Source organism: Eleutherodactylus coqui, chromosome 1, assembly GCF_035609145.1.
Source record: "Eleutherodactylus coqui strain aEleCoq1 chromosome 1, aEleCoq1.hap1, whole genome shotgun sequence".
Taxonomy (NCBI): Eukaryota; Metazoa; Chordata; class Amphibia; order Anura; family Eleutherodactylidae; genus Eleutherodactylus; species Eleutherodactylus coqui.
Window position 1 is genome coordinate 165,090,049 of NC_089837.1, and position 19,958 is coordinate 165,110,006.

General features: G+C 42.9%; 1 protein-coding gene across 2 annotated transcripts in view; it reads right to left on the bottom strand.

Moving 5' to 3' along the window:
• CLCN2 (chloride voltage-gated channel 2) overlaps positions 1-19,958 on the bottom strand; it is a 138,243-nt gene that overhangs the window by 36,273 nt on the left and 82,012 nt on the right. For both annotated transcript variants that reach the window (XM_066603404.1, XM_066603395.1), the window contains exons 9-15: positions 19,268-19,352; positions 14,853-14,954; positions 7,029-7,113; positions 6,782-6,937; positions 6,604-6,673; positions 1,181-1,291; positions 882-1,095 (exon numbers count right to left, since the gene is read on the bottom strand). In XM_066603404.1, coding sequence (XP_066459501.1) covers positions 882-1,095; positions 1,181-1,291; positions 6,604-6,673; positions 6,782-6,937; positions 7,029-7,113; positions 14,853-14,954; positions 19,268-19,352 — 823 coding nt within the window. The remainder of the gene's footprint in view (positions 1-881; positions 1,096-1,180; positions 1,292-6,603; positions 6,674-6,781; positions 6,938-7,028; positions 7,114-14,852; positions 14,955-19,267; positions 19,353-19,958) is intronic.

Consider the following 19,958-nt stretch of genomic DNA (forward strand, 5'->3'; position numbering starts at 1 on the left):
CCATTTTTTTTCAGCTGCGGCTGCGCTCTTCTCTATGGGAGCGCCGGCCACAGCGGAAGAGCGAGCGGCCGGGCCGCTTCAAAGCCGCTGCGGGTTTTGCAGCAGCAGTTCTCCCAGCGGAAATCTCGCGGTTTGACGCTGCAGCCAAACCGCGACATTTCCGCCAAGAATCCACCCTGTGAGAACCCAGCCTTAGAGTCAAAAGTAATACGTTAAGCAAAAGGCTTTTCTTCACATTTATGTTTTTCAGCCGATGGCTTGAAAGTCCCACTCTAAGATTTTACACTTGTGGTCTGAAAACAGTCAGATTTTTAGACCGTGCCCACACTTAACCAGAGGACATTGTGGGAACGGCGGAGTAGATGGATATAACAAAATATATATTCCCATCTCCCCCTGTTTGAACGATGACAGGCTCCCTAATTTAAAGGGTTACTTAATGAAACCAACACCTTTCTGTATTCACTGTGAGAGCAAATGTATGCCATAGAGAAGGTGCCCTCCCTTGGGACAGATATCATAGTTCTGGCGGACCCAGTCTGTCCATGTATTATACGAGCACCATTCATTTAAATGGCTGGTATCTCATACTACTGCAGACATGGCTGCTGCGTGGATATCCAGCTGAAGGTTCCCCCATAGATAACAGTTACTGAAGCCTGATCCATGACAGACAGTCGCTATGCTGGCTTCAATATAACAACAGGTTATCCTTATGCGACGGCCCCTTTAATTGCTTGCTTGTATCTATGTAGTCATTTGGGTTGTTTTCATGGTAAACTAGCAGCGGACAGGCTTCCCTGCATTTGTTCTGTTGGAGACCATTATTCCCATTTGAATGCAAACAAGATGGAAAGATTGAAAACACATGCAATACTCACTCTTGATGCCCAAAGCCCAGCTCTGGGAGATAAGGCAGCTTTTTAATGCGAATAATACTGTCATACAGGGACGGTTGCAGACTCTGAGCCACTGCATTGGCCAGAATGACAGCTATCATCACGGGTAATATGTGCGAAATCTGTCCAGTCAGTTCAAAAACAATAACTGCCGTAGACACAGTATGCGTGACAGCTCCAGAAAGTGCTGCAGCACCTGATGGATGGAGGGAAGGGTGCAGAAGTATAAGAGCTAAGCTTGGAGAATAAATAATGCAAAGCAGCACAATGTAATGTCTTACCTACAACTGCATAGCCACCAGGTACAATCCGATATGTGCTGCCATCACTGTGAATGCCATCTGGGAACCACGCCGCCATACTCTCGCCAACTAGCCTGCCAAATGCAGCACCTAATGTAGAATTCATTTTGTTATTTTAGGGTGTATTCCAGTACAAAGATGATTGAAAGAACACAAACTATCTTATACCAGAAAGAATCCGGTATCTCTGAAGACAGCAGGAACTGTTAATATGGAGTAAGAGTGCTGAACAAGACGCTAGAAAAATATTGAAACCAACCGCTGATTAGATTTTGGATGAAGGTAGTTTACTGACATTTTGTTGAATCTAGTAATAGTGGATCCCATGTTTAAATGATTCAAAATACCGACTACTACTATATCTCGATTGCAGTCATTAATCCAAAGTTACTTGGCTCATACTGAATAAAAAAATGTTAATGAACGTTCTATAAAATTCCTTATTGATTGCCCCACCATCAGAAAAAGTCAGGTTTCCAGAAATTTCAATGCAGAATATCGGTTAACAGCACTGACAGATTCCTTTTCAAGTGGTATGTGTGCCAGGTAGAGATGAGCGAGCACCAAAATGCTCGGGTGCTCGTTACTCGAGTCGAACTTTCAGTGATGCTCGAGAGTTCGTTTCGAGTAACGAACCCCATTGAAGTCAATGGGTGACTCGAGCATTTTTGTATATCGCCGATGCTCGCTAAGGTTTTCATTTGTGAAAATCTGCAAAACACAAGAAAGTGATGGAAACGACACAGAAACGAATAGGGCAGGCGAGGAGCTACATTTTGGGCTGCATCTCAAGTTCCCAGGTCCCACTATTAAGCCACAATAGCGGCAAGAGTGAGACCCCCCCCCCCCACTGTCAGCGTAAAGATCGTTCTCCTCTGCCACAGCTGTAACAGCTGTGGCAGAGAAGAACGATGTTAGCCCATTGAATTCAATGGAGCCGGCAATACAGCCGGCTCTATTGAAAGCAATGGGTTGCCGGCGTACGCGGGATGAATTGTCGGGAAGGGCTTAAATATATAAGCCCTTCCCTACAATTCATCCAGAAATGTGTAAAAATAAAAAATATATATATACTTACCTGGTCCCGGCAGAACGATGTTAGCCCATTGAATTCAATGGAGCCGGCAATACAGCCGACTCCATTGAAAGCAATGGGCTGCCGGCGATCGCGGGATGAATTGTCGGGAAGGGGTTAAATATATAAGCCCTTCCCTGCAATTCATCCAGAAATGTGTAAAAATAAAAAATATATATATACTTACCTGGTCCCGGCAGACGGAGTTCAGCGCGGCAGGCTGCAGTTCTCCTGAACTGCTCTGAACAGCTGTGAGTAGTATTCAGCAGCCGGGGATTTAAAATCCCCGCCTGCTGAATGAGATGCCTCTGATTGGTCACAGCCTGACCAATCAGAGGCATCCCTCACTCACACCCATTCATGCATTCATGAATGGGTGAGTGAGGGCTGCCTCTGATTGGCTATGGGGCAGCTCTCAGCTGTCCCTGCGCTGAGCCAATCAGAGGCAGCCCTCACTCACCCATTCATGAATGCATGAATGGGTGTGAGTGAGGGATGCCTCTGATTGGTCAGGCTGTGACCAATCAGAGGCATCTCATTCAGCAGGCGGGGATTTTAAATCCCCGGCTGCTGAATACTACTCACAGCTGTTCAGAGCAGTTCAGGAGAACTGCAGCCTGCCGCGCTGAACTCCGTCTGCCGGGACCAGGTAAGTATATATATATTTTTTATTTTTACACATTTCTGGATGAATTGCAGGGAAGGGCTTACATATTTAACCCCTTCCCGACAATTCATCCCGCGATCGCCGGCAGCCCATTGCTTTCAATGGAGTCGGCTGTATTGCCGGCTCCATTGAATTCAATGGGCTAACATCGTTCTGCCGGGACCAGGTGAGTATATATATATTTTTTATTTTTACACATTTCTAGATGAATTGCAGGGAAGGGCTTATATATTTAAGCTCTTCCCGACAATTCATCCCGCGTACGCCGGTAGCCCATTGCTTTCAATAGAGCCGGCTGTATTGCCGGCTCCATTGAATTCAATGGTCAGTGCTCTTTTAATCGAGACGAGTACCGCGTGGTGCTCGTCTCGAGTAACGAGCATCTCGAGCACCCTAATACTCGAACGAGCATCAAGCTCGGACGAGTATGCTCGCTCATCTCTAGTGCCGGGTAACCCTTTTGTATATGTGTGGAATTACCCTGAAACAAACTAGCATGTACCTATATAAAACACATAAAGTGTACTCATCTGTATTAGGCCGGGTTCACATGGCCGAGGAAATTCCATGAGAAACGCACAAATCTTGCAGGAATATAAACCCTATTCTTATGAATGGAGTCATATAAATGAGCGATATCGCGCTCGCCCGTGTGTAGGAAGCCTAAATATCCTTTGCTATGGGGCAGCTCTCAGCTGTCCCTGCGCTGAGCCAATCAGAGGCAGCCCTCACTCACCCATTCATGAATGCATGAATGGGTGTGAGTGAGGGATGCCTCTGATTGGTCAGGCTGTGACCAATCAGAGGCATCTCATTCAGCAGGCGGGGATTTTAAATCCCCGGCTGCTGAATACTACTCACAGCTGTTCAGAGCAGTTCAGGAGAACTGCAGCCTGCCGCGCTGAACTCCGTCTGCCGGGACCAGGTAAGTATATATATATTTTTTATTTTTACACATTTCTGGATGAATTGCAGGGAAGGGCTTACATATTTAACCCCTTCCCGACAATTCATCCCGCGATCGCCGGCAGCCCATTGCTTTCAATGGAGTCGGCTGTATTGCCGGCTCCATTGAATTCAATGGGCTAACATCGTTCTACCGGGACCAGGTGAGTATATATATATTTTTTATTTTTACACATTTCTAGATGAATTGCAGGGAAGGGCTTATATATTTAAGCTCTTCCCGACAATTCATCCCGCGTACGCCGGTAGCCCATTGCTTTCAATAGAGCCGGCTGTATTGCCGGCTCCATTGAATTCAATGGTCAGTGCTCTTTTAATCGAGACGAGTACCGCGTGGTGCTCGTCTCGAGTAACGAGCATCTCGAGCACCCTAATACTCGAACGAGCATCAAGCTCGGACGAGTATGCTCGCTCATCTCTAGTGCCGGGTAACCCTTTTGTATATGTGTGGAATTACCCTGAAACAAACTAGCATGTACCTATATAAAACACATAAAGTGTACTCATCTGTATTAGGCCGGGTTCACATGGCCGAGGAAATTCCATGAGAAACGCACAAATCTTGCAGGAATATAAACCCTATTCTTATGAATGGAGTCATATAAATGAGCGATATCGCGCTCGCCCGTGTGTAGGAAGCCTAAATATCCTTTGCAGTAAGTATTCTGACTCCAATAGTACACTCTGGAACACCTGAAGAAAGCTCATATGTCTTCTTGTGAAGTTGGCCGTGCACGCAGCTTGACTTTTCAGATGGCTTTGTGTGTACTCTCCCATAGATATGAGTAGTAGAGCGCTTGCACAAAGCCGTCTGAAGAGTCATGCTATGTGTGCGTGCCAACTACACAGGGATATACTGCAGGAACAGGGAACCCGGTGAGTATGAAACATAGTATCCCAGACTCTCCATTCCCTCACCTCTGAGCCCCATATCGTATTTTATGGGGCTAAAAGGTGATGATGGGTTCTCTTTAAATCAGGCACTGTTGTGAGATGTTATTGTAGAAAACAATGGGGCCCTGCCAACTTGAATGTAGTAGTCAATTGTGGAAGAGATCTTAGCATAGAAGACTGCTGTGTTTAATCAAGGCCTAAACAAAGGGAAGCATAAATTTCAGAAAACATTTTAGCAATGTCTTATGTGTCTAAAATATACATATTGGCAATTATGGGAAAGTGGGGGCGGATCACCGTTGTGCCAGGTAATTACTTCACATAGGATGGGGACTGATCAGTTATAAAATACTAAAACACTAAATCATAAGCTCTTATTTTGAAAGTCCCATATTGATATTTTACTTTTCATATTTTTTGCTGCAGCCTTTCAGAATAACACTTACATGGGGGTAATGTACATTTTCCTGTCCCGGGTTCATGCGGCCTATGGTGCAGGCAGCATGAATCTGGTGACAGGTTCCCTTTAAATGATCAAATGTATGCTTTGCTTAAAATAAAAGGACACTCTTTGTTGGCAGACTAAAGGTACATTTACACACACAGATGATCGCTCAAAATTCATCAGAAACTGACAGTTTTGAGCGATCATTTTGCATTAGCTACTAATGGGCCAATCAGCCCTTTAGTACCTCAGTCCATGTATTTAGAGAACAGCGGGTGGTCTGTTCTCTAAATACATTGCTATTGTTCTCCAGTGGGACAGCGGCTGTTAACAGATTTTAAAGAATGTGATCAGCGCTGCCCGTGGAGGACACAGCGTGTGGTCCATCTTCTCTTATAGTCCTGAGGGACGAGGATTTCATGCTGACCTGGAGTTAGCGATAGACGAAAAGTGCACGGTAAGTGCACGATGGGCGCATATTTACACACAACGATTATCTTTTGAGCGAATTTTCAGAAATAATTGTTTGTGTGTAAAAGGGCCTTAAGTCTTAAAAATCAGTTCAGGTATTGGAGAGCATTTCAATGTCTGGTCCATGTACAGTGAAGACTTAGAGACCGACACACAAAATTGGAGTAAAAATGGACTTCTAGAAGTGTGAGCTTCTCAAATAAATGGGCCAATATACATAAGATTTGAAATGGTCACTAACTTTTCAAACAACTTGTGCTTCTATAACAGCCAGTGTGATAATTGGCAAAACTGCTTTTTATTTATCTACATGAAATAACGTGAAGTGCTGTCTCTCTGCCCCCTACCTTGCAGTCCTCTGTCTAATCTCACATGATTGACAGAGGGTGATAGGAAGGCAGAACAGGTGAATGATGCATCATGTCCATCAAACTGTATGCAGGGGTGGAGAGATATACACAGACATAAATGCTGGAGCTAATGCTGAGATATCTACTGCTGTTTATATACATATACACTGCTAAATCTTTCTATACACTCCAACATGATGATGTTATGTCTGTGTGTGTAGCACGCAGAGACCAGAATATGTGAACAGCCTCAGAAACCATCTGGTCTCAATCACTGGTCTACATATATCAAACCCAGTACAGATAGAGAGTGCACCAACTGCTTGGAGATCAGAGCCGCCAAGAGTTATAAAAATCTACCTTCTCATAAAATCAAGCAAAATATCTCTTCTGGCAGTTGTCTGTCAGAACGGCTTCTTTCTTTTCAAATTTACAGATACTAAATAAAGTATGCTGATTCATCATCAGTTACTGAGTTTTCGTACATTTCTAACTTTCTCCAAGCAATGTTACCACCAAATCAACACAACTCACCAATTACAAATACAGGCATGAACGCTCCACATGGAACTGGAAGTGTGGTGGCCAGAGCAGACATCCAAAACTAAGGGAAACAATGGTGGCAAATACAAGATTAGCCAAATGTAACAGTAATGGAGTAAAATAAATTCAGTATGAAATATAGTACATATTTACACCAAATTCAACTTACCTTCATTAGAATGAAGACCACTAGACTGACAAATACGTTGGTTCTGGGGTTTTTCCAGGCATTGGAAGCACCTCTAAACATAAAGTCCTCAGAGACCCCTTGCTGAGCCCATGTACAATTATCAAACAGTGTTACCAAAGTCTCTTTTTGTGTCAACTGAAGAGAAAGGAAGGTATAATGTGTTTAACATGTTTTATACTTTTCAACTATATTCTATCACTACCTCCATTGCAACTGGCAGACTTACCTGCCCAGCCATGAACTGACCGAATCCTGGTGGAAAAGTCAGAGTAGATATGAGTAAAGTGACCACAGCAGGAAACAGAAGACGCCTGCAGGTTAAGTTTCAGCAATCAGTGTGCTACTCATTAAAGATCTACAACTTTACTACTAAAGGCTTACAATGATAAGGTTTTCAAATTTACAATATCATGTCATCAAAAAGTTTTTGGTGAATTTCTTTGTGCCTACCGGCTGTCAGCATTTGATTAAATGACACCTTTCTACACTATGTTGGCAAACGTTTGTAGACGCACCTCCCAAATATTCATTTTAGGTGTTTCAGCTGCTACAAACAGGTGCAAGCAATCTCTATAGACAAACATTGGTAGTAGGACAGGTTGTAATGAAGACCTCAGCATGGCACTGTCATAGGATTCTACCTTTGCCATAGGTCAACTGGTAATACTAGATTGACACAATGTTCTGAAAAATGGTTGTCAATGTTTTAAGAACTGTCGAGCCAAGGATTCGGCTTGAACTGTTTGCAGTCCACATCTTGGTCTTCCATGTTTTAGGGACATGGCAACAGTCAAACTGGTAAGCATTTGATATAAATGTCGCTTACCAACGCTTGACTCTCCCTATTGGCGCTGTTGGCTGAAGCACAACAGTGCTGCTAGACCTAACATAGGAACTTTGACCATGTCTGACAGGTCACTCAATGCATCAAACTCAAATTTTATTATTTTACGGCGGTGGTGAGGATGTCACAAATCTAATGACACCAAAATCATCTCCCAAAGGTCACGCAAAGGGGTCAAAGTGTGGTGCAAGAAAAATCCTGTAGGCTTTTATATATTAGATTTCTGATCTGCTAGATCTTACCCCAGTGAACTGTAGTGCTATTATTGTGAAATGGAAGCAACTAGGAAAAACAAAAGTTTGGCCATGAAGTGGTGGACCAGATAACTCACAAATGGGGCTGCCAAGTGCTAAAGTGTGTGGCACACAAACATTGCCTATTATCTGTTATATTACTCCAGAGTTCCAAAGTACCTCTGAAGTGACATAAACACAAGAACTGTGCATCAGGAGTTTTATGAAATACATTTCCATTACTGAGCAGCTGCACAAATTTTAACCCCTTAAGGATGCTATTGACCGCGGCGTCTAAAAAAAATGCAAATGTTATCTCCAATCCATGCCTATCTATGTGTATCTCCCATGTTCTTGCCACCAGTGTCCTGAGTACAGTAGCAGAAACCAGGAGATCATTCATGATGTGTAAATCCATTACTGAGTTGAAAGTGACTCTTATTCTCAATGGATATAAACATAATGGAGAACAAATGGGTTGAGTCTATTAGGCTAGGCCCCTTATTTCCAGTGGAGAGTAAAGTTAATGCTACAGCTCACAAAGAAGATATTTTAGACAGCTGTATGTTTCCAGTAACAGTTTGGGGAAAGTACTTTCCTGCTCCAGCAGCAGTGTGTCTCTCTGTACAAAGCAAAGTCCATAAAGTTTTGGTTTCACAAATTTAGTGTGGAATAACTCACGTGGCCTCCACAGAGCCCTGGCATTAACTGCATTAAACTACTTTGGGCAGAAGTGCAATACCAAGGACAAGTCAGATTTTCTCAGAACAGAGGAATAAAGCCCCATTTGCCCGCAACGATTATCGCTCAAAATTCATTCAAACGATGTCTCTTGAGCGATAATTGTTTTGTGTAAATGCTACCACTGTTTGCTTTTCTGCCGAATGATGATTTTCAGTTCAGCATAAAAACCATAGTTCGGCTGGCCAGCTGATAGCAGGGACCACACGCTGTGATTCTCCACAGGAGCACTGATAACATTGTTCTCAGCTGCTGTCCCGCGGGAGAACAATGGAGTTGTATGCAGATAACAGACCACCTGCAGTTATCTGCATACAGCTAAGGGAGGCTCATTTGCACGCAAATGAAGCTAATAAGCTACTAATGGGCATTAGTGCCCACTAGTAGCTAATGCAAAATGATAGCTCAAATTGTCATTTAAGCTATCTTTTGAATAAATTTTGAGCGTGTAAATGGGGCTTAACAGAGCATATGCTCTTTTGGCTTAATAGGCACAAATTTCTACACAGACACTCCAAAATCTTGTGGAATCCTTCCTAGAAGAGGGAACGGGGGGGGGGGGGGGGGCAATTATAGCCAAAATAGGGGGCCCAACTCAATGTTAGCACACCCCATTTTGGAATGAGATGTCCAATAAGCTCATCTAATGGTCAAGTATCAACATACATTTGGCCATTTTGATCATCTCCATTGCTATTCCAATAAAATACACTGCAGTATGTTACTGTGCTGCGCAGTGGAATCACATTCACTGATATACTGCAGAAAGGTCATGACCTGGCTGCAATGTGGAGACAGGAAAAAGTCGATCAAATGGTTTCCTAGGAACTGATGACCAGGAGAGGAGCAAGAAGAACGTGACTATGGTTATTGCTGAATGCTATGATTATATTATCATTGCTTATAAAATCCTTGAATAAGTACAAAGGAAGGACCGGAGGCAAGATAAACAATTCATGTGACAAAGAGCAATGTGTTGTATTAATGAGCTGCATGATACTCTGTATTCAGCTACTTTTACAACCCTATTTCACACTGGAGGAAATGTATTGTATAAAGATAAGAAAGCTGTGCATATCAATAAAGCAAGGCTTCTCATTAACACTTATTACAATGTTAAAGCCTCTGCTCATGCTTCTGTGGCCAAAGGCATTCATTCATTCTGATAACTGCTATTTAAGCAATTCTCTAATATGTTTGATATTAGTGTTACCTGCTAGTTAACAAATCAAAGCAAGTTTAAAAGGATTAACAATAGATAAATACAACTATAAGTTGTATAGGGTCATACACCAAAGTTAGGCCTCCTTCACACGTAGTTAATAGTGCACTTAAGGGGTTATCTGAGACTCTTGGGATTTTTTTTGTTGATGACACAAGTCATCAGTAGATGATTGGTGGAGGCCCGCCTCTCAGGGTCCCCACCGTTCAGTTCATTCTCGGTAAGGGCTCAGTCACACGGGTGCATCGGCACCTGTACACAGATGCCGATGCGCCCGTCTGACTGAGCCGTTACTGCAGAAAGAAGACGGCCGTACCTGAAGACGGACATCTCTGCAGCGCTGATGAAAGAACACATGATCGGCAATGAAGCTGGTCACATGTTCTTTACTCCGGTGCTGCAGAGAGACGTCCGTCTGCTACCTGCAGTAACACGGGCGCCGATGCACCTGTGTGACTGAGCCCTCAATCTGTAAATATGAACAGAACAGAAGCAGCTCAACTATCCATACTGCAGCAGCCAGTGCTGATTTTAGTAGGAGCTGTACCTACAATACCAATTTGGGCTGTTGCATTACTGACAACACAATCTGCTGACAATCAGCTGATCAGCCAGGAGCCCCCGTGAAGGACTCTTGCCAATCATCTATTGGATACCTATCCCGAGGATATGTCATCAATAGGAAAATAATTAAATAATCACAAAAGTCTCAAAAAATCCCTTTTAGAAAAACACATAAAAAACTGCTACCCAGGTCTCACAGACAGCTGCAGTTTTTGCTTGTTTTATGGATGCAAAAGCCTTGAAAAAAAAGCCTATACCCAGAGTATTCTGGGTTGTGGTGTTCAAAAACGCCCCAAACCATCATCCTTTCATTCAATACCAGCACAAATAAGGCCCACTGCATTGCAAAAAAAAATATGAAATTGCCCCTGAAACCTGATCAATACATTGTGTGCAGACGTAACCTTACAGACGTTTTAGATCTCATCTTAATTTTAGCAAAGATATCAGGGTCTGAATTCACTATACCATCTTGTTTACTGTCACATGCAATTTTACTGCATCAAGAAGACGGTAATGCAGGAGATACAATTTACTCTTGTTTTCATGTTAGGGCACCGCAGTAATGAATAACAATATATAAAAGTCATAAATGACAAATGAAAACACAAACCTGCTGAAAATGAATTCTTACTTTATTTCGTCTGGGACCAAGTATTCACCTATAATTTATACTGCTCAGCTCTTGGTAAAATAAGCAGAACTGTATATAACGACCTTACAGACTTTTAGTTTTTTTCAAAACCCCCAGCAACCTAGGAATATATATAAAAAAAACAACCACCTTAGGCTTTATTCACACAAGTGTTTTATAGCCGCGATAAAACACTGGCCGAAAATTGCGATCATCTGAAGTATTGGATTCCAATGCACTTGTTCAGATGGGTGATTTTTTGGCGCGCTTTTACACTGAATACTCCGACCGGTCCCATAGACTCCTATAGCAGTCTATGAGAGCTGCTGGGAAAGGGAGGTGGGAGGGAGTTTAGTAGCAGCTCTGCTATACTCCCTTCCCCTCTTCACCCCTTGCTGGCTCCTGACAAAGGGAGGGGACAGGGGATGAGCTCACGAGCTCTACTAAACTCCCGCTTGGTGCAATGATAGAGTGGGCACAGCTCCTGGCACCCGATACCGATGGCCGAGGTTACAGATAATGCAGATTCTGGTCATTTAACCCCTTAGATGTTACAGATGTTATGGATCGTGGCATCTAAGTGGTTAAAAGAAGTAAGAGTACCCTCTGTCACTGCACCAGCCCAATCCAATGCGATCGAGAATAGCTGATGAGTTGTTATGGCAGCCAGAGCCCTAAAAGTGGCCTGCCGGCATGCCTAGGCTGGCAATATGCAGTAATGCTAAAAATACACAGCAGTACAGTAGTATTGCAGTGTATTATATGAGCAATCAAAAGATTGCATGCTCCTACTGGGACACATAGATAAATGGAAAAAAATACAGTACTCATGTGAAGCACTGGTTTCCAATGCAGCCATTCACAAGGGTGAATATATTGTGCATAAATACGCCGGCAACGTGAAAATTAGAACATATACGTGGCCTGCGCATATACGCTCAGCCAAAACATAGTTCTGGAACTATGTTTTGGCCAATATATGCCAGCAGGTCCTATAGACTTCTATGGGAGCAGGAAAAGAGAAGGGAGGGGGAGGCATTTTTGCAGCGTTCAAAGCTGCAAAAAGCTTAGAGGTGCCTCTATATAGGCACTGAAAGGCATCCTGAGGATTTCGGCAGAGCGAGGGTTTTCCGGTAAAAACAACGCTCGCGGTCGTGTGAATGGACGAGAAAACACTGGCCATGATCATGGAAAAACTTCATTCAGGTGCTCATATGGAGCAGACGTGAAAATGTAACAATGCGGTCGCCATATATACGCTCGTGGGAAAGAGCCCCAAGACACTACAACTGCTTTGATTAACCAGTGCTGCCCACATGAGCAGCACTGGCCAGGCCAGTCAGATCAGCATGAAGTGTGTTAAGGCCCATTTAAACACAATGATTATCGCTCAAAATTCACTCAAAAGCCATCTTTTGAGCGATAATCACTGTGTCTAAACACATGGCCACTGTGCACTTTTTGTGCACTGTTCGTTTATCACTCACTTCAAGCCAGCTTGAAAATCATCATGCGGTCTTATCAAATCGCGCACTGAGTTCTCCGCGGGATAGCGCTGATAGTATTCTTTCAGCTGCTATCCTGCTCGAGAGCAATGGAGCTGAATGCAGATAAGAGCCCTCCATCTGCATTCAGCAAAAGGCTTCATTTGCACACTAATACGCTACTACATAGCCGAGCAACTATTTAGTAGTTTATGCAAAACGATTGCTCAAAGCTGCCATTCAAGTTATCTTTTGAACAAATTTTCTGTGATCATCTTTCTGTGTTAATGGGCCTTTAGACTACCAGTGCATACTATGCACAGTGTTTATTAGAGAAGTGGTCATCTCGGGCTGTGTGTGCCCTACACAGAAATCTGCCCAAATTATGAGCTAGATTTCTGGTATAATTCACACTAGTTTCTGGTGTAAATTATACAAAAATCTATTGGGCAGTCACACCTTCTCCCAACAAACTACACCTCCTTTAACCCTTTCCAATCCACTGTCTGACGTCTGAAGACATTCTGACTGAAGGCCGTACAGCTCTGATGTCTGAAGACATCCGGCAGGGTATTCTTACTGTATATTACTGGCTGCTCTGTTGTTAGGGGCCTCTCAAGCATGTCCCATACCTCAGTACTGGCTCTAGCCAGCTGACGGTGCCATTGTATAATGGCAGAAAGAGAAAGCCCCCTAGAAAACCCTGAATCCAAAATTGGATTGCAAAGGGTTAAAGAAAACTTGTGTATGCTGCCGTTGAATTAAAAAGGCCCACGTTTTTGCGCAAGTAAGGCTTGTGCAAAATTTTGTAACATTTTCATCCCACTTATGTTTTATAAATTGACCTTCGGGCTTATTTAGACGACCGTATATCGGCTCGGTTTTCACGCCGAGCCGATATACGGTGTCCTTGTCTGCAGGGGGGGAGGGGGGGATGGAAGAGCCAGGAGCAGGAACTGAGCTCCCGCTCGCTCTTCACCCCTTGCCACTATTTGCAATAGGAGGGGGCGAGACGGGGATGGAGCTAAGTCTCGACGCTTAGCTCCGCCTCTGTCCCGCCCCTCCCATTGCAAATAGTGGCGAGGGGCGGGGAAGGGGTGGGAGCTCAGTTCCTGCTCCTGGCTCTTCCACCCCCCCCTTGCAGACAAGGACACCGTATATCGGCTCGGCGTGAAAACCGAGCCGATATACGGTCGTCTAAATAAGCCCTTAAAGTGTTTTCATTGTGCAAAAGTAGAGAAACTGGAAAAAAAATTATATAAGTTTTGTATATTCGGAATCATAAAACCCCCCAGAATAAAGTTATCAGATAATTTATACCACACAGTAAATGTTGTAAAAACAACCCAAAAAAACGAAATTTGCAAAATTGCTGTGTAGTTTTCATACTGCCCTCCCAAAAAAATTAATAAACGTTATACAATACATGGCACTACAAAATGGTACCATAAAGATTTACAACACCTCGCTCCAAAAAACAAGCCCTCCTATGGCTATGTCAATGGGAAAATAAAAAGTTACAGCTTTTAAAATGTAAAGATGAATAAAACCTCAAAAGTCATTATGTCATTAGGTACTAAACTAGTCCACCTCCTTAAAGGAGATGTCCCGCGCCGAAACGGGTTTTTTTTTTTTTAAACCCCCCCCCCGTTCGGCGCGAGACAACCCCGATGCAGGGGTTAAAAAAACCACCCGCACAGCGCTTACCTGAATCCCGGCGGTCCGGTGACTTCAATACTTACCGCTGAAGATGGCCGCCGGGATCTTCTACCTTCGTGGACCGCAGCTCTTCTGTGCGGTCCACTGCCGATTCCAGCCTCCTGATTGGCTGGAATCGGCACGTGACGGGGCGGAGCTACACGGAGCCGCTCTCTGGCATGAGCGGCTCCATAGAAGAAAGCAGAAGACCCGGACTGCGCAAGCGCGGCTAATTTGGCCATCGGAGGCCAAAAATTAGTCGGCTCCATGGGAACGAGGACGCTAGCAACGGAGCAGGTAAGTAAAAAACTTTTTATAACTTCTGTATGGCTCATAATTAATGCACAATGTATATTACAAAGTGCATTATTATGGCCATACAGAAGTGTATAGACCCACTTGCTGCCTCGGGACATCTCCTTTAAATGGTTGAGGTCTTCATAAAAGAATTTGTATGTAGGAGTATTTTCTCACTGGCGTCATGCTGGATGTAGTAAAAGCATGACTTTGTGGCTGTATTGTTTGTTTTTGCGTGACTAAAACAGAAATTAATTGAATTCACATTAGAAGAGGCCAATCCAGGTGAAGGCGAGGAGCTCAAGGTAAAATGGACTTTCTAGACATACTCACTTTTTCATGAGAAATCTGTTAATCGCCTTTTGTTTCCTCATGAACTCTACAATCTTACGATTGAGGTAGACAAACAGTGCGCCTCCAAATCCACTAGCAATCCTGCAGGAAATAAAACATGTCAGAAAATAATTTGAAAAAAGTTTGGTACCGTGTTAGCCAGTAGAGTAAAGTGTGATTGTTCTCAGTAAGAGAAACCAAGTAATATTGTAGATATGATAGCTTTTAATGGCTAACAAAAATACATGATGTTACAGCAAGCTTTCCAACATATTCAGGGTTCTTCCTCAGGCATAATAAAATAAATCCAAAGAGGCATGCATATATACACACATACATAATTCAGAATGTCAACAGAGATGCAAGCTAGCAAGAAGCTTTATGAAAAGGAGGTTGAAAGATATACAATATTTTGGTTGGATTTAATTTTTTGTGGCAAGTGCATAGTGGCCTGGAAGCATTGCTGTGCAGGGAAATGTTGTACTGAACTAGCACTGTGGCTTCTTCATTCTCAGGACTGATGGGATGCCAGAAGTCAGACTGGGATTGTTCTCAGTAAGAGAAACCAAGTAATCTTGTAGACATGACACCTTTCAATGGCTAACAAAAATACATGCTGTTATAGCGAGCTTTCCAACTTACTCAGGGTTCTTCCTCAGGCATAATGAAATAAATAATGAAGAGGCATGTATATATATACACGCATACATATGACAAGACACAGTCGTGGTGTGATTAATTTGCACTTAAAAAAATACCATTACAGAATGAGTAGAGGAGTAATTACTTAATTAGTTCAAAGATAAGGGATGTGAAAGTTTTATGGTCTCTAAATTGGTGTTTGGGGGTCACCAGGTCAGCGTGTTATCTCTGCTCCAGATTTCTCATATTCTGCATTGATGTAAAAAGCCCCCTTTTAGGTTCAGTCCATTCCTGATAATGTCAGAGATGGTTATAAACTTGTACACCCCAATTCTTCTGTGATGTTGAAATTTGAAATAGCCTTTTAGTATCGTAAATGTCATATGTTCTATGTTATAGACTATCGCAGACTATCGCAACGGAGAAAGGGTTACATATTTTAGCCATATCCCATTACATTCTGTAGTGGGGCAACCCCTTTAGACCCTGACAAGAAATTCCACTGCACTGTACATAGATTATAGTCACTCACATCAGTTATGACTAAATTCAGGACCACACCATCCATGAAACAAGGTGAGCAACTTGCCTCAGGCGGTGCACTACTAGAACTGCAGGGATATTTATCCTGTAGCTCTACACGCATTTATATCATAGAGATGATTACACATCACAGTTTTGTTGTTTCTGCCAGGAATTGTCGCAAAAAAATGCAATAAGTCCCACAGTTTTCAGCATTCCCTGAGCATTGATGTACGCAAGAGCTGTAGAAGAATGCATAGTCTTGTCCTCAAACCTGTTCAGGTCCTCCGGCTTGGGGGGAAAGAAGCAGCAAGGCTCCATAAAGGAGGATCAGCAGAGAGATTGTATTATGCGTCTGTGTTTGGGATCTGGTCTGGAGTCTCTATTTAGGGGTGTGATATATACATTTATTCTTTGATTTGGCTTGGTTCTAGGGTCAAAATGTATTTTAGGGTCAGATCACTATTTACTTTGAGATCTGGTATCTGATTTTAATTGAGTGCCTGGGTCTATAGTTGTTATGGCGTCTGAATTTGTTTTGGAGCCTGGTCAGCGTCTGTATTTATTTTTGGCTAAGGGGTCTTAAATATACCCAGAATAAATTATTTTATGCCCTGGGATCTACCAATTTTGGGGTTCCCAGACTTCTTAATTTGGGGTCTGTATTTATTTTAGGAGCGGTATGTTGGGTTTGAATTAGATGAAAGAGCCATATGCGCTATTTGTGATTATAAATGCAGTAAATTAGTAGTTTTTGGGAAGCATATTCTATGTAATTAGGTGGGATATGTTAAAAAAACCTGTAGGCTGCATAATACACCACTGCTTGAAATCTCCCCAATGTAACTACTCCGAAGTATGCAACTATAGTGTGTGTGTATGCTTGTTGGCAGTATAAGCCTTTCCCTGACTATCCATATGAGTGCACCAGTGGGGCACCAGGCAGTATTGGAGCCCGAGGAAGTAAGTACTGGATAAGCCCATTAAGAACATTTTCCAACATGCAAATTTTCCCCAATGGGAATCTACAACAAGTAAATAAGATGAGGACAGCATTTTAGTTTTTGCCACAACCAGCAGCCGGCCTGGCTACGATGTGCCAGGAAATGACAACTGTAAGGCTTAGGTTTTTGGACTGTAGCCAAGAATGGGTTTTCATTAACGAGTTAATGGAACAATCTTTTAAAATTATTCTTATTTAATTTATGGCATGTACATGATTGTTGTCTCCCAAGCTAGATAAGCTGAATTTGCAGACTAGGCCCAAATATGCATTACAAAGTCACCCATTATTTGAATACATTTCCTCACCCCCAAGCAACAGCTGCTCATTGCGGGATTCAGCAGCCATATTTGCCATAATCAAGTCGAACACCAGACTGCTTCCTTTAGGTCGGTTTCACGCAGCCGAGAATTTCATGAAAGTTTGGTGCTTGCGAGACTCACAAAACTCGTGCAAATATGAACCCCATTCTTTTGAATGGAGTCGTGGCATGTCCTATCTTTTCGTGTTCCTTGGAACACATAGCCATTGTTTTCGATGGGATAGTAAAACACATTGCACGCCAGCACAATGCAAGATTTCCCATTCAAAACAATTGGAATCACTTGTCGATCCTCTAATGTGCCTGAAAGTGGCGCTGGAGGATTGCTACTTCACAGGAATGATAGGAGGAGGTTTTGCCAAAAAAATGCCTTGCATTGGGGTGAGAACGCGAGTTTCTCGATCCGATATCGCAGTCACCGTGTGTAGGTAGCCTTAGAGAAGAAGTTGTGTAGTTGGGATTATCTGTTTAGACAAAATAAAAACTTCATTGTGTGTTTCATGTATTTTACATCATGGTTTTGGGAAGAGAGACACTTTACTGTAAGAGCAGTGAGACTGTGGAACTCTCTGCCGGATGACGTGGTATGGCAAAATCCATTGAGGAGTTTAAAAGGGGACTAGACGTCATTCTTAAGCGGAAGGATATTACACGATATAGACATTAGGTGACCAGCGGGTTTGTAGTTCCGGGTCTTACAGACAGGTAGGAACTATCAAAGGTTGATCCAGGGATTAGTCTGACTGCCATTATGGAGTCGGGAAGGAATTTTCCCCCAAATGGGCTAATTGCCTTCTGCCTCTTGGGGTTTTTACCTTTGTCTGGATCAACTAGAGGGTGGAAATAGGCTGAACAAGATGGAGAGTGTCTTCATTCAGCCTAACATACTATGTTACTATGACAATTAGACTTCTATGGCAGAAGAGCAAGAAACAAAGAGAACTAGAGCTGTAAGCAGTGCTGTCCCAAGGTTGGCTTAAGATCACATCCAGACTTGTAAATCTGCAAGACTGACATATAGAACAACAACAACTGAACATTTGAGTAAATTCCTCTGGTCATGGGTGGAAAAAATAAGTGGGAAGTGTGACAATTTAGGATGTTTGCCAGATCAGATTGGATCACATTCCAGCCTGCCCAAAAAACTGGTCAATGGGACATACAAAAACACATTTGTTTATGCAGCTGCTTACAGACAGAGTAGGCTCCGTTTTACATAAGAGTAACAAACGTAGTCTCTTTCTATACCCGCCCTTGGCGCATTCGATTCCACATGGCACTAAGCTAGAATTGTACTAAGAAATATTCAGAATAACAGAAAAACTGCTCAGACATTTGGAAGAAGAAATATCTCAGAATAAGGGGTGGAAAGAGTGCTTGGAATAATATTAGGCTTTAGGGTAACACCACACATTGTGTGGTCATTCATAGCTACACTTGAAATTGATGAAAAAAAGTTAATATCCTAACCCCTAAGGCCTTATTCACATGAGCGTTTTATCACGGCTATCTGAAGCATTGGATTTCAATACATTTGTTCAGATGGGCGATGTTTAGCCATGTAAAATCGGCCGCCCAGAAAAGATATCTGGCCACCGAAATTTGACGCGACTGGCAAAGATTGGTCTTGCCCTATCTTTTTGTTGCAATCAGCCAGCAGCTCCCATAGAAGCCTATGAGAGCTGCCAGCAAAGGGAAGGGGAAGAAATTTAGCATCGGCTAGTGCTGCTAAACTATGTCAGCTGTCTCTGTTGAAAGATTTCTCACTGGCCAGCGGAATTCCGGCCAAGTGAATGGGCAACAAAAAGCGAAATTTAGTTTGATCGCGGTGTTCATGTGTTTTTCGGCTATGATGTGGCCGAACTGAAAAGCGATCATGAAAGAGGCCTAAATATAACAATAACTAATCAAGTGACCGACACTAACCCGATTACGGCAAATGCTGGAAGTTCTTGAAGGTCAAAGGGAAAGTCCAGGCGAAAGCGGGTTTTAAACAATGCAGTGATCGTCTCTGAAAGAAGAAGCAAGATAGAGCCGAATGAGAATTGGTGAAATTAAGGACACAGGCAACATGGTCAAGTGATTGACATAAGATTGTTCATCAGGGAAGCTCACCCAAAGCAATCCTTTGCCTACAGCAATTAATAACATGACAATCCATGTCACTAACTCCCACTAACGACATAGTGATAAGGTTTTTATGGCAGCAGAGCACGCCAGAAGGCGTATATATTGAGATATGTAATTGGTCAGACCATGGGCACTATTCCAGCAGTGGTATCTCCTGTCATAGCGTGTCACTGATAAATTCATCAACGTAGATGCTTTAGCATTAGTGATAAGAATGCTTTCATTTGCTTAGTCTCCCTCATTATAATCATCAGTAAGCCAAAGATCACACATGTCACACATACACTGGGAGCTTTATCACAGCTCATTTACACCGCCATTAGACGGGCCCGTTTTCCCTACAATTTTTTTTATAGAAAGGATTGGAAAGGATCGCAGAGGAGACAAATCAGCAGTGGTGGCGAGATATCGGCGCAGATTTTTAGTGATGGATATTCCCAATTAGATCCAAAGGGGCTCTGACTATAGATGAGTGAGCATACTCGAT